Source organism: Astatotilapia calliptera, chromosome 23, assembly GCF_900246225.1.
Source record: "Astatotilapia calliptera chromosome 23, fAstCal1.2, whole genome shotgun sequence".
Lineage (NCBI taxonomy): Eukaryota > Metazoa > Chordata > Actinopteri > Cichliformes > Cichlidae > Astatotilapia > Astatotilapia calliptera.
Window position 1 is genome coordinate 6,215,896 of NC_039323.1, and position 14,578 is coordinate 6,230,473.

Sequence of the window (14,578 nt, forward strand, 5' to 3'; positions counted from 1 at the left end):
TTCCACACTGAAAACTTCTTAGCTTTACAATAAAGACACCTTATGAAACACATCTGATTATGCAAAAGTGTTCATTCATATAACTGACAGTTTCAATTTACAAATTTACAAAGTTAAATAAATTCTTTTATATATATATATATATATATATATATATATATATAGAGAGAGAGAGAGAGAGAGAGAGAGAGAGATGAATAAAGTTTTTGTGAAAATGACTACTGAGTCCGGTGCATCTCTGGAGGCCCCAGGAATGAAAGGAACCGGGGTAAAACTGATTTCCCAACAATAGATAGATAGATAGATAGATAGATAGATAGATAGATAGATAGATAGATAGATAGATAGATAGATAGATAGATAGATAGATAGATAGATAGATAGATAGATAGATAGATAGATAGATAGATAGATAGATAGATAGATAGATACAGGGAGTGCAGAATTATTAGGCAAATGAGTATTTTGTCCACATCATCCTCTTCATGCATGTTGTCTTACTCCAAGCTATATAGGCTCGAAGGCCTACTACCAATTAAGCATATTAGGTGATGTGCATCTCTGTAATGAGAAGGGGTGTGGTCTAATGACATCAACACCCTATATCAGGTGTGCATAATTATTAGGCAACGTCCTTTCCTTTGGCAAAATGGGTCAAAAGAAGGACTTGACAGGCTCAGAAAAGTCAAAAATAGTGAGATATCTTGAAGAGGGATGCAGCAGTCTCAAAATTGCAAAGCTTCTGAAGCGTGATCATCGAACAATCAAGCGTTTCATTCAAAATAGTCAACAGGGTCGCAAGAAGCGTGTGGAAAAACCAAAGCGCAAAATAACTGCCCATGAACTGAGAAAAGTCAAGCGTGCAGCTGCCAAGATGCCACTTGCCACCAGTTTGGCCATATTTCAGAGCTGCAACATCACTGGAATGCCCAAAAGCACAAGGTGTGCAATACTCAGAGACATGGCCAAGGTAAGAAAGGCTGAAAGACGACCACCACTGAACAAGACACACAAGCTGAAACGTCAAGACTGGGCCAAGAAATATCTCAAGACTGATTTTTCTAAGGTTTTATGGACTGATGAAATGAGAGTGAGTCTTGATGGGCCAGATGGATGGGCCCGTGGCTGGATTGGTAAAGGGCAGAGAGCTCCAGTCTGACTCAGACGCCAGCAAGGTGGAGGTGGAGTACTGGTTTGGGCTGGTATCATCAAAGATGAGCTTGTGGGGCCTTTTTGGGTTGAGGATGGAGTCAAGCTCAACTCCCAGTCCTACTGCCAGTTTCTGGAAGACACCTTCTTCAAGCAGTGGTACAGGAAGAAGTCTGCATCCTTCAAGAAAAACATGATTTTCATGCAGGACAATGCTCCATCACACGCGTCCAAGTACTCCACAGCGTGGCTGGCAAGAAAGGGTATAAAAGAAGAAAAACTAATGACATGGCCTCCTTGTTCACCTGATCTGAACCCCATTGAGAACCTGTGGTCCATCATCAAATGTAAGATTTACAAGGAGGGAAAACAGTACACCTCTCTGAACAGTGTCTGGGAGGCTGTGGTTGCTGCTGCACGCAATGTTGATGGTGAACAGATCAAAACACTGACAGAATCCATGGATGGCAGGCTTTTGAGTGTCCTTGCAAAGAAACGTGGCTATATTGGTCGCTGTTTTGTTTTTGTTTTGTTTTTGAATGTCAGAAATGTATATTTGTGAATGTGGAGATGTTATATTGGTTTCACTGGTAAAAATAAATAATTGAAATGGGAATATATTTGTTTTTTGTTAAGTTGCCTAATAATTATGCACAGTAATAGTCACCTGCACACACAGATATCCCCCTAAAATAGCTAAAACTAAAAACAAACTAAAAACTACTATCAAAAACATTCAGCTTTGATATTAATGAGTTTTTTGGGTTCATTGAGAACATGGTTGTTGTTCAATAATAAAGTTATTCCTCAAAAATACAACTTGCCTAATAATTCTGCACTCCCTGTAGATAGATAGATGAAACTGCAGAATCAATCTCTTAGATTATGTTTTTTCATCAGTGCGTTACATGTACAACGACAATAAGGGGATATTCTATTCTGTTCTATTCTATGAGATGAAAGGTTCATTCATTGACTCTGAATAGATTTCATCATGCAGACACAAGGGAATGCGGTGCTCTTTAAACACAGGCCGTTGTGAAAGCGCTGTATCACCATCACCTTTAGACTCAGGTAATTGACTCGTCTGACCTGAGCTTCTGGCTAACAACCCCCCCCCCCCCCCCCCCCCCCCCCAAGCGTGACAGGCTTACAAAACCACTGCCTTGTGCCTGGAAAAGACAGATTACAGACTTTCAGCTGCTGCTGCTGCTGTCTCTCTCTTTAACTATGTGGTTTTCCAGCTTTTTGCTGAGCACCGAGGGGGTTTTAATCTCTATTTTTTTCTTCCTTCTGATCACATACCACCTCAAAAACAGGAATCCAAGGAATTTTCCACCAGGACCATTTGCTTTACCCTTTATTGGGAATTTCCAGATTGTGGACAAGAAACACCCACATATTTATTTTACCAAGGTAAACTTGTCAAGTCATACTTGTATTATGTTAAGTGGATTCTAAGTATTGAGTGTCATTGAGTGTTTATAGTACTGCTTTGTTTATTTGGACATATTGTTGTGTGCTGGTGTGTCTACATGCTCTACTTTCAAGACAGAAACTGAGATGTTCATGTTACACTCACAAATAATTCTTATTTCTACTTAAACACAGGGAGGAGAGAATACTTCAGAAACAAGTCCATTGTTGTGGAAATTTATTAACAAAGCCTGCAGACACGATGAGCAGTTAAAACCCAACACTTTATTTCCCATGCATGAGGAGAGACGTCAGTCAGGGGGCACTGAAAGTCGTCTCTGACAATGAACAGTTCAGGTCCCTTTTAAACACAGTCACAGAGCAAAAGGCTTTTACAGTTGCAGTTCACACCTTGGCTCTAAACAGAAAAACTCTCTATCACCTGTGTGAATCTCCCCCACTCTGGGGTCAAGTCTTCCTGTGTGAGCTTCCGTCTCCTGGGAGGCATTCACCAGTTTCTAACCGTCTGTTTCCCAGCGTGAATGAGGTGTGAATCAGACATACTAAACTAAGTAACATGAAGGCCTTTCATCAAGACAATACAATAAAGGACAATACGCTAAAGAGAAATCCCACAACACCATGCACACCGCTTGTGGTCTACGTTCATGCACTTTAGAAAAACTTTTTAAAAATCTTTATTAATGTTGCTGTGTGGTACAGCCCATCCAAGAAGGTTCTCCTCCTTTTTTGAAGACGAAAATGTATTTTTTGTTTATCACTCTTAACAATGAGAAAACAAAAGTTGATGTGATTTGATTTGGATTTTGAATATTTACATTTGTTAGTCAAACTGTGAGTGTGGATTTCTGGCTTCTGAGCAGAGCAGTTTACACATATAAAACCAAACATATTTATTTCATCCTTTGTGTTTGTTGTGCTTTTTGTAGCTGGCTGAAGTCTATGGGAACGTGTTCAGTTTCTGCTTCGGCAGCAATAAAATGGTAATGATCTCTGGATATAAGATGGTAAAAGAGGCTCTGGTGACGCAAGCTGACAACTTTGTGGATCGACCATACAGTGCCCTGGCTGACAGGTTTTACTCGGGACCCACAGGTTAAGAAATTATTCTCTATTTCCTCTCATTCAGCGCAGGAATTGTTTCCCAGTTATTAACTCCCAAATCTGCATGTTTGTATTTAGAGGGTCTGTTCAAGAGCAACGGTGGGAAATGGAAGGCACAGAGACGCTTTGCTTTGTCTGCATTACGAGACTTCGGCCTGGGGAAAAAACGCATGGAACAGTGTATCTGTGAGGAGATCCGATACCTGCAGGAGGAGATAGAGCAGGAGAAAGGTGCTTTACATTAAGTGGAACATAAGCTCACAATCCTGCACAAGGGAGCAAAAAGTTACCTGTAACAATTGTCTCTTCTTCTTCTTCTTCAGGTAAACTTTTCAGTGCAGCAGGTCTCTTCAACAATGCTGTGTCTAATATAGTTTGCCAGCTGGTGATGGGGAAAAGATATGATTACAGTGACCACAACTTCCAGCTCATGCTGAAGTATCTGTCTGAGAGTCTTCAGTTGGAGGGCTCCATATGGGGTCAGGTAAGTCAAAAACAATTTACTTCTTCCAGAGTATGACAAAAGCATGCATGCTGTGCTTTTTCTCTGACAGATTTCCCCTCTGTAAATACTAGGCCGTTGCTTTAATGCTTTGAATAAAACTGTCTCTTATCATTTGTTATTAACAAGCTCTATGAATCATTCCCTGGAGTGATGAAGCGTTTGCCAGGTCCTCATAACAAAATGTTCAGCTATTTCGACATAGTCAAAGATTTCATCGCTCAGGAGATAAAGAGCCACAAGGAGGACCTGGACCCCAACAATCCCGGAGACTACATCGATGCTTTCCTTATCAAGATGGAGAATGTATGTGGACACTGCATTGCACAAACTGAACTGTAAAACTGAACCATTTTCTAATATTAATTGACAAATGTGACTTTTCAATATCTCTGTGCAGCTCAATGAATCTGACCTGGGCTTCACTGAGACCAACCTGGTTTTGTGCTCTGCTGATCTTTTCCTGGCTGGAACAGAAACAACTGCCACTACTTTGCTGTGGGCTCTGGTTTTCTTGATCAGACATCCTGATATCCAGGGTGGGTGGCTTATAAGCCCTTATATGGAGCTTTAAAATAGCCAAAAGACCAAATGTGAGATTATTTACTTTTTAAAATACTGGATTAGCCGTGACGTGAGTCATGCCGCAATGGATCAGATGATTGTAAATGTGAACAGTAACAACAATAACAGGAACTAGTATGGATGCAATCCAGCAGCTTTCAATTCAATATGTGGACCAAAGAAACAGTTCTTCACACAAACATGCTGACGATTGCACCACTTTTTGTTCACCAACAGTGCATTTACTTCACCGTTCTTCTTGTCACTCAGATTGCACCCAAAATGTTCTGCAGGGGCTGTTGTACTGTCAACCAGGAAGGTGTGAGTTCATTAAGGAGAGTACTGGACTTGATTTATTGAGACAGAGAAATTAATCATTTTATATTTGGTGATTGAACTCAGATGACCCATCATGGCAGGCAGAACAGAATCCTGGTTTTGATAGGAGTTAGGACAGAGTCTACCTCAGAGTGACTCAGGTCAGGTGGAGGTGTGGAGTCTGAAAGGGAGAATGACAGAAGAGTACAGAGCTTTAAAGCACACAGAGTGGATGATGATTGGCTCAATGAAGGCAGCGAGAATATGATTGAACTTGAATAATGATGTCAGTATTGATTTGGACAATGTAAAAACTGGAAGTGATGTGAAGCATGTACTAGCAGGCAAAGTTAAATAGAGTTAAATGATTAAACAATTATCACTCCTTTTTAATCTATGCACGAGGTTCATTTAAGTTCAATAATCATCATCTCAGTATCCTCATGGTGCTTTATTTTCGGAAAAAAAAAAAAAAAAAAAAGGACAAACAATAATAGAGAGAAAACCCCAATAATCAGATGACCCCTTATGAATAAGCACTGTTAACGGGAAGAACCAGAATTGGAGAGGGGCAGCCATCTATTGGGCAGAGAAGAGAGAGATGGGACAAAATACTTCTAACGCTAACAACTAATAACACATTTTGTTTTCTGTTCTCATGCTGACCTCCCATAAGGAGTCCAGCATGACTACAGGTCTCTTTTTTCCCCTCCTCCACTTGCCCATTGTTTTTTCCATATTACTACCCGTCTCCGACCTGTCTACCCACGTCATATCTTTGCTATGTACAGTGGGGCAAAAAAGTATTTAGTCAGCCACCGATTGTGCAAGTCCCCCCACTTAAAATGATGACAGAGGTCAGTAATTTGCACCAGAGGTACACTTCAACTGTGAGAGACAGAATGTGAAAAAAAAATCCATGAATTCACATGGTAGGATTTGTAAAGAATTTAGTCGTAAATCAGGGTGGAAAATAAGTATTTGGTCACATCAAACAAGGAAAATCTCTGGCTCTCACAGACCTGTAACGTCTTCTGTAAGAAGCCTTTCTGTCCCCCACTTGTTACCTGTATGAATAGCACCTGTTTGAACTCATCATCTGTATAAAAGACACCTGTCCACAGCCTCAAACAGTCAGACTCCAAACTCCGCCATGGCCAAGACCAAAGAGCTTTCGAAGGACACCAGGAAAAGTATTGTAGACCTGCACCAGACTGGGAAGAGTGAATCTACAATAGGCAAGCAGCTTGGTGTGAAAAAATCAACTGTGGGAGCAATCATCAGAAAATGGAAGACATACAAGACCACTGATAATCTCCCTCGATCTGGGGCTCCACGCAAGATCTCATCCCGTGGGGTCAAAATGATCATGAGAACGGTGAGCAAAGATCCCAGAACCACACGGGGGGACCTGGTGAATGACCTGCAGAGAGCTGGGACCAAAGTAACAAAGGTCACCATCAGTAACACACTACAACGGCAGGGAATCAAATCCCGCAGTGCCAGACGTGTTCCACTGCTGAAGCCAGTGCATGTCCAGGCCCGTCTGAAGTTTGCCAGAGAGCACATGGATGATACAGCAGAGGATTGGGAGAATGTCATGTGGTCAGATGAAACCAAAGTAGAACTTTTTGGTATAAACTCAACTCGTCGTGTTTGGAGGAAGAAGAATACTGAGTTGCATCCCAAGAACACCATACCTACTGTGAAGCATGGGGGTGGAAACATCATGCTATGGGGCTGTTTTTCTGCCAAGGGGACAGGACGACTGATCCGTGTTAAGGACAGAATGAATGGGGCCATGTATCGTGAGATTTTGAGCCAAAACCTCCTTCCATCAGTGAGAACTTTGAAGATGAAACGAGGCTGGGTCTTCCAACATGACAATGATCCAAAACACACCGCCCGGGCAACAAAGGAGTGGCTCCGTAAGAAGCATTTGAAAGTCCTGGAGTGGCCTAGCCAGTCTCCAGACCTCAACCCCATAGAAAATCTGTGGCGGGAGTTGAAAGTTCGTGTTGCTCGGCGACAGCCCCAAAACATCACTGCTCTCGAGAAGATCTGCATGGAGGAATGGGCCAAAATACCAGCTACTGTGTGTGCAAACCTGGTAAAGACCTATAGTAAACGTTTGACCTCTGTTATTGCCAACAAAGGTTATGTTACAAAGTATTGAGTTGTATTTTTGTTATTGACCAAATACTTATTTTCCACCCTGATTTACGAATAAATTCTTTACAAATCCTACCATGTGGATTCATGGATTTTTTTTTTCACATTCTGTCTCTCACAGTTGAAGTGTACCTCTGGTGCAAATTACTGACCTCTGTCGTCATTTTAAGTGGGGGAACTTGCACAATCGGTGGCTGACTAAATACTTTTTTGCCCCACTGTATGTATGGTCGGGGGGGGGGTCCAATTTCACTGCAGGTGTAAACATTGCATGTGACAAATAAAAGGCTTGACGACATTTCAGACAAGTTTTTATGAAGCACATAGCACTAAATTCTGAATCACTGCACTAAGCTCATCCTTTTTTATTGCCCAAGAACCTCACACTCTCAGCGATTACAGCTGGAGCAGAGTTTATATCTTTGTGTTTGGTTGCTTAGCTCCAGCTCAGCAGCCCTGTTGTCTCCCCCTTTGTCTCTGAGGAACAGAATGTGTTCCATTCATTATTATGAGTGTCCTCACCACCAACAGTTTGTCCCATGTGTAAAGTGGCTCTCTAGTGGCAAAAGAAAACATCATGAGCAAGAAAAACAAAGGTGTACAAAATAACCACGATATTACAAATAAAGAATAACAACAAAGAGTAAGTTACTCAGACCAAAAAAGCACAGACTGAGACTCATAATTGTGCTATGGTAACAGACAGGTGTTGAAATATGGCTTCTTCTGAACTCTATTAATTCTCTTTCACAGAGAAAGTCCAGGCAGAGATAGATAACGTGATTGGACAAACCCGCCAGCCTTCCATGGCTGACAGACCAAATCTGCCCTACACTGATGCCGTCATCCACGAGATTCAGAGGATGGGAAATATTATTCCTCTCAATGGACTCAGAGTTGCTGCCAAGGATACAACCCTGGATGGTTACCACATACCCAAGGTGCATGCAATATACATTTTAAGCTTCACATATTTGCTCTGTCAGGTGTTGTTGTTAAAGTGTATCTTGTTGTTATCTTGTGGTTTTTTTCTAGGGTACCAGTGTGTTGCCTGTACTCACCTCTGTGCTGTTTGACAAGACTGAATGGGAGACTCCAGACACCTTCAACCCAGGACACTTCCTGGATGCTGATGGGAAGTTTGTGAAGAGAGAAGCATTCCTACCTTTCTCTGCAGGTAAAACCCCACAATGAGTGTTTTGTTTTAGCAAAACCTGAACAAGAAAAAAAACATCATCCACAGGTTGTAAACCTGCACGTGTATGTGTTTGCAAATTTGTCAGGGAACCGTGTGTGTCTTGGTGAAAGCCTCGCCAAGATGGAGCTGTTCCTGTTTTTTGTCAGCTTGCTGCAGCAGTTCACTTTCTCTGTTCCTGATGGAGTGGAGCTGAGCACAGAGGGAGTTTCTGGAATTGTACGTGTGCCTGAACCCTTCAAGGTTCACGCCAAGGCTCGATAAATCTCACTGAGCCATTTAACCAACGACTAAGAGTCAAGACTGAGAAAAAGTATTTTAATGAAGGATGGATTTTTTTTTTAATTTTAATATCTTCATGTCATTGCTGTATCACTGCTGCCTGCAAAGATTACCTGATTTTCTTTACATGTGCATCCGAATCACTATATTGTGTTTTAATTCAAGGATATTCCATCATTAAATTGCAATAACGACAAATTGTAATGTACACTTTTAGTAATAAAATGTATTCATAACTAGTTGTTTGCCAATCTGTGTCGCACACCTGATTTAATTCACTGGTTACACAAGAAACCGTATATGCAAAGCCACAACTACATATTCAACTAGCTTCTTTTCCCATTTTAACATTTGATTTTTTCACAAGCCAGTGCTCCTCTAGTCTGCATGTCAAAGTATTGTTGTGTGTATGCATACACGTGAATGCTAGACAAAGTGCTCAGGTATATAATCAAAGTGCTTTGTGAATGAGGCTGGTAGTAGATAGCACTTTAAATGCTCAGCTATACTTAATATGTAAGCACCAGTACATTTAACTATTTGTGTTACTATTCAAGTTTTTTTTCTCCCTTATATCAGTTTACTGAAAACCGTTCACGTATGTATGTAAAGATTTCACATAAAACAAAAATGTTTGTGCTACTTTTTAGTAGAATCTGTAATAATTGAGGCCTGACCCAGTATCAGACAAACTTTCACACACACACACAGATCATTATATATACCCAAGCTGTGAGTCAGCAGTGTACCAGCCCATCTCTAAATAGGAAGGGATCCTGGAGCTGAGGTCCTGATCACTTAGTTTTACTCTGCTTCACAATGCAGCTGCGTGATTTGTTTCTTTGTCTTGATATAAAGGAGCAGCTGCTTATTATTTTTGCCGGCCTCCTTATGGTATATTTTCATTTTCGTAAGGATAAGGATCCACCGGGCTTTCCTCCAGGCCCTCCAGCTCTACCTATTTTAGGAAACATCTTCAACATTGATGCCAAACAGCCTCATATTTACCTAACCAAGGTAAGCTGACATCATTGTGGCATTTACACATTTCTTAAAAGTCCACTTGGGCAACCTCAGGATTTCCACTGACACTGACGCTCTTTAGTTAAACTTTTTTATCTGAAGTAGAATCACTGCTTGAATAGTTTAAAGAGAACATTAATAATAAAGTTAAGAAAATGTTCATGTTTCACTCTGGAAAAATAATAAAATAATACCAAATACCTTGCAGATACTAAGTTATAGTGTTAACAACAGGTTGTGCTATGCATCTTATCAGAATCGCATGCTAGACAACAGGCCACTTATTGTCTGCCGCTGCATCCACAGCTTGCTGATTTTTATGGGAATGTGTTCTGCATACGTCTGGGAAGACACAAAACAGTGTTTGTGTCCGGGTGGAAGATGGTGAAGGAAGCTTTAGTAACACAAGCGGACAACTTTGTGGACCGGCCTTACAGCCCGATGGTGACCAGAATTTATTCAGGGAACTCAGGTGAATCACACAAAAAAAATACACAAATGCAATACTTCAGCAACAAAGCAGTCAGGTCAACCTCTGAGCCACACCTCAGTAATTTTTGCTTTCTTTTCCTTTCAGCGGGTCTTTTCTTCAGTAATGGGAAGGTGTGGAGGAGACAGCGACGTTTTGCCATGACTACTTTACGCACCTTTGGTTTAGCTAAGGAGTCGACAGAGCAGAGTATTTGTGATGAAAGTCAACATCTGAAGGACGCGATGGAAAAGGAGAAAGGTCAAGAGACAGCAATGAGTGAAAGCAAAACACACACAGTGTACTGTGACTAAACGCATTTCCTGTCTTCAGGTGAGCCATTCGACCCAGTGCCGTTCTTAAACAATGCTGTCTCCAACATCATCTGCAAGATAGTGTTTGGGAGACGATTTGACTACAGTGACCACAACTTCCAGATCATGCTGAGCAATCTGACTGAGATGGCCTATCTGGAAGGTTCCATATGGGCTCTAGTAAGACACAGTGGGATTTTTTTCTTCCTGAAAATATTGAAAGGTAACCCACCACTGAATAATTTTTTTCAATTTCCTCCCCTAACAGCTATATGATGCATTCCCAGGACTGATGAAACACCTGCCGGGACCTCACAATCGCATCTTTAGCAGCTCCAAATCTTTGGTGGCATCTATCAGGGAAGAGATCGAGAAACATAAGTTAGATCTGGACCCCAACAACCCGAGAGATTACATTGACAGCTTCCTCATAAAGGAGAAAGTATGCTGTTTACGTTCAACCAAAATAATAATAACAGTAATAAATAAAATCTGTTCATTAACTTGTATTTTTGATACCTTGCTTTGCTCGCTAGCACAACAGAAACAGTCATTTGGGCTTTGAGGAAGAAAACCTGGTTCTGTGCTGTCTGGACTTGTTCCTGGCTGGCAGTGAAACCACTTCAAAGACTTTGCAGTGGGGACTCATCTATCTCATCATGAACCCTCAGATCCAGTGTAAGTTCAGAACAAAACTAGTTTTTAATACCATCCAGGTCAGAGATCAAAATAATTATATGACACAGATACCTGCTAATTAACAAGTTAATATAATTTGACTCCTAGGTAAAGTCCAGGAAGAGATAGACAGAGTGATCGGACAGACCCGTCAGCCCACCATGGCAGACAAACCCAACCTGCCTTACACTGATGCTGTCATCCACGAGATCCAGAGGATGGGAAACATCGTTCCACTCAATGGACTCAGGATGGCCGCCAAGGACACAATCCTGGGTGGTTACTTCATACCCAAGGTGCATCTGGTCTGCTCATAGAACACAGCAGCTTAAGCCCCCTACATAAGATTAAAAATTGCTTAGTTCAAGTTCTTGCGTTGGTTTCATCCAGGTAAACCATCACGTTGGGGACCAAAAACAAGGTTTGCATTTGCCAAAAATAATTTCGCTTTTTACAAAAATACTTTTCTATTTCCAAAATAAACAATGACTGAGATTTCTATTTTTCCACTAGCCACACTGCAACTTAAAACTGAATGTTGCTTTCAAATGCATTGCAGATGCCAAAATGGGAAAACATTTTTTTCTGAAAGAGAGCAAGGTCGCTAATAATGATACATGCTAAATATATAGCCTATACCTTAACAAAACAGTATGTGTCGTTTCCCAGATTATAACCCCCTTAACAGTGTTAGCAATGAGCAAGTGTTTACTGTCAACAAGCCCTTGCATGAGATTTTAGGCAGGGTTCTTTGTCCTTTTTTCAAGATAAAATGGTCTTTTTTGTCTTATATTTGTTCTTACAAACATTGCCTAGCTGTATAAACCAGCACTTTGAATACCATCTTTGAATGTGACTGCTGTCGTCTATGTGCAGGGGACCTCTGTGATGCCTAACCTGACTTCAGTGCTGTTTGATAAGAATAAATGGGAGACTCCAGACACCTTTAATCCTGAACATTTCCTAGATAGCGAGGGCAAGTTTGTGAGGAGGGGAGCATTTTTACCTTTCTCTGCAGGTAATTTTAACATATAAACTGTAATTATGATATTGGTTAGATGGGGTGATAACCAGAGTCACCTTCATTTCCCAGGAAGGCGTGCGTGTCTCGGTGAGGGGCTGGCAAGGATGGAACTCTTCCTGTTTTTTGTCAGTTTGTTTCAGAAGTTTAATTTTTCCACTCTGGATGGAGTCAAGCTGAGTACAGAAGGAGTCACCGGAGCCACTCGCACACCCTACCCTTTTAAGGTGTACGCTAAGCCGCGCTGAACCATCCCCAACAAATCAACAGAAAAAGCAAATATGAATATTGTTGTGTTGCTGTGAGATGGAGACTATGCCTTTTTCTATATTATTATTATTATTTATCGTATACTGAGTTTTGACTACAGACTGTACATAAAAGATAGACCTCACACTGGTTAACAAAGTGCATTGTAAAGCCTTAAGCTGGCATCTTCACTATTTTTGTGACTCGAATGTGATGTAATAAGCAAGAGGCAGCGCTAACTTTGAAACTGAAACTTTTCTTTAAAGGAGAATATGTCCAGTAGGGGGTAGCTCAAATCTGCTGCAACATTTTCTGATTGTTGCCATGGCTGTTTAGAAGTGCTTCCATGATGTGCTGAGCAGACGTCTAGTGCTATTAAGCATTGGAATACTCCCTAATGTGTGCACACACACACACAGCTACATGCACGTGCCCAGTTGAACCACAGTATTATTTTGTAAGGCTATATAAGATGGCACGTGTGCAGACATTAGTCAACTATGCTGCTTGTTGCTATACCTTTTATGTTTTCCACAAAAGTGCCAATAACTGTTTCCAAATGTTTTTTAGTCAGTGCTGGATGTGTGGAAGCTACGAACAAACTGATATACTAGACTACAACTGCTGTTTTTTTTAATTACAGTTGTTTTGCTGTGGTGACTAATTCTATTTACATAATTAAAGGTCAGGATGAATTTGATATGCAGATTAGCTTTAAATGAGACACACAGTTGTGTGTTACGTGACCCTTAAGTGTGAGTTTTAAATTGCATTCGGTTGTTTAATTTGCTTGTGAAAATTATCAATCATTGTTGATATTTATATTGTTATTGCACCAACATTTCCTTTAAGGTAAACAGGTTCAAAGTCATCAAAATATTTATCTTCCTAAATTTAAATAATGCAACTTCTGCATCACCAATTGGATTTTTATTTTGTTTTTACAGTTTATTCAAAATATCCGAGGCCTACATTTCAGAGACATGTACAGTTATTACCCCAAAACCGAGGAGGTCGTTTCAACAATCAGTTGAAACTTATTATTCACAATTAAAATGCTCCGGTACTTATCCAACTAGTTCAAAAACTACAAACATTCAAGTTTTAAAATGTATAATATAGTACATAAAAAAACTAAAGTAAAAATAGAGCAACAAACTAAAAGCATTTCTATTCACAGAGTTCTTAACTGATCTGAATAGGAAAATTAGCAACCAAAGCGGAAAATTATAAGTGTGATGCAAAGTCGTCTCTTGATTGCAGACATTGACCATGATGTGCCCTCACACATTATGTAATATCAACACCCAACTCAAAAATAGAGACTAACTCTAAAGTGCCATCCAAACACCCTGGACTTCATTAATAGGTTAATAGGTTTTTAGCGTTATTTTGTTATCGTTTTTATCGTTAACTCGGTTTTTCTGGGTCTTTTCACGTGTGTTATGAATAAATCTTTTTTCGGTACCGGTACTAGTTTTATTTTGTTGTATTTATCCGCGACACGGTGGCACGGTGGTTAGCACCGTTGCCGCACAGCAAGAAGGTCCTGAGTTCAATTCCAACATCAGGCCGGGGTCTTTCTGTGTGGAATTTGCATGTTCTCCCCGTGTCTGCGTGGGTTCCCTCCAGGTACTCCGGCTTCCTCCCACTGTCCAAAGACATGCAGCCTGTGGGGATAGGTTAATTGGATAATCCAAATTGTCACTAGGTGTGAGTGCGAATGGTTGTCTGTCCCTGTGTGTTGGCCCTGTGACAGACTGGCAACCTGTCCAGGGTGTACCCTGCCTCTCGCCCTATGACAGCTGGGATAGGCTCCAGCGCCCCCTGCGACCCTGAAAAGGATAAGCGAATGGATGGATGGACCTTAAAGGCCGGTCCGTGAAAATATTGTCGGGCATAAACCAGTCCGTGGCGCAAAAAAGGTTGGGGACCACTGAGTACAGAGTAAAATGACTCAAACTACATGTACCGGAACACTCCCAGGTTTATGCCAAGGCTTGCTGAATTATACAAACTGAGGTGATAAATTCACAAACAACAGGCTTGAACAGTAAGTATTTGGGACCATTTTATCTGAGTGTGTCTGAGCTACAGGTGA

General features: G+C 40.9%; 1 protein-coding gene across 1 annotated transcript; it reads left to right on the top strand.

Moving 5' to 3' along the window:
• The first annotated feature begins 2,329 nt into the window (after nt 1-2,329).
• On the top strand, nt 2,330-13,177 carry LOC113015833 (uncharacterized). The gene is made up of 19 exons (XM_026158184.1): nt 2,330-2,565; nt 3,516-3,681; nt 3,769-3,921; nt 4,014-4,174; nt 4,322-4,498; nt 4,593-4,731; nt 8,000-8,187; nt 8,282-8,423; nt 8,530-8,696; nt 9,303-9,321; nt 9,526-9,740; nt 10,053-10,218; nt 10,324-10,476; nt 10,549-10,709; nt 10,798-10,971; nt 11,066-11,207; nt 11,316-11,503; nt 12,084-12,225; nt 12,301-13,177. The coding sequence occupies exons 1-19, from the start codon at nt 2,380-2,382 to the stop codon at nt 12,474-12,476; spliced, it is 3,015 nt and encodes a 1,004-aa protein (XP_026013969.1). The 5' UTR covers nt 2,330-2,379; the 3' UTR covers nt 12,477-13,177.
• Nucleotides 13,178-14,578: the final 1,401 nt, after the last annotated feature.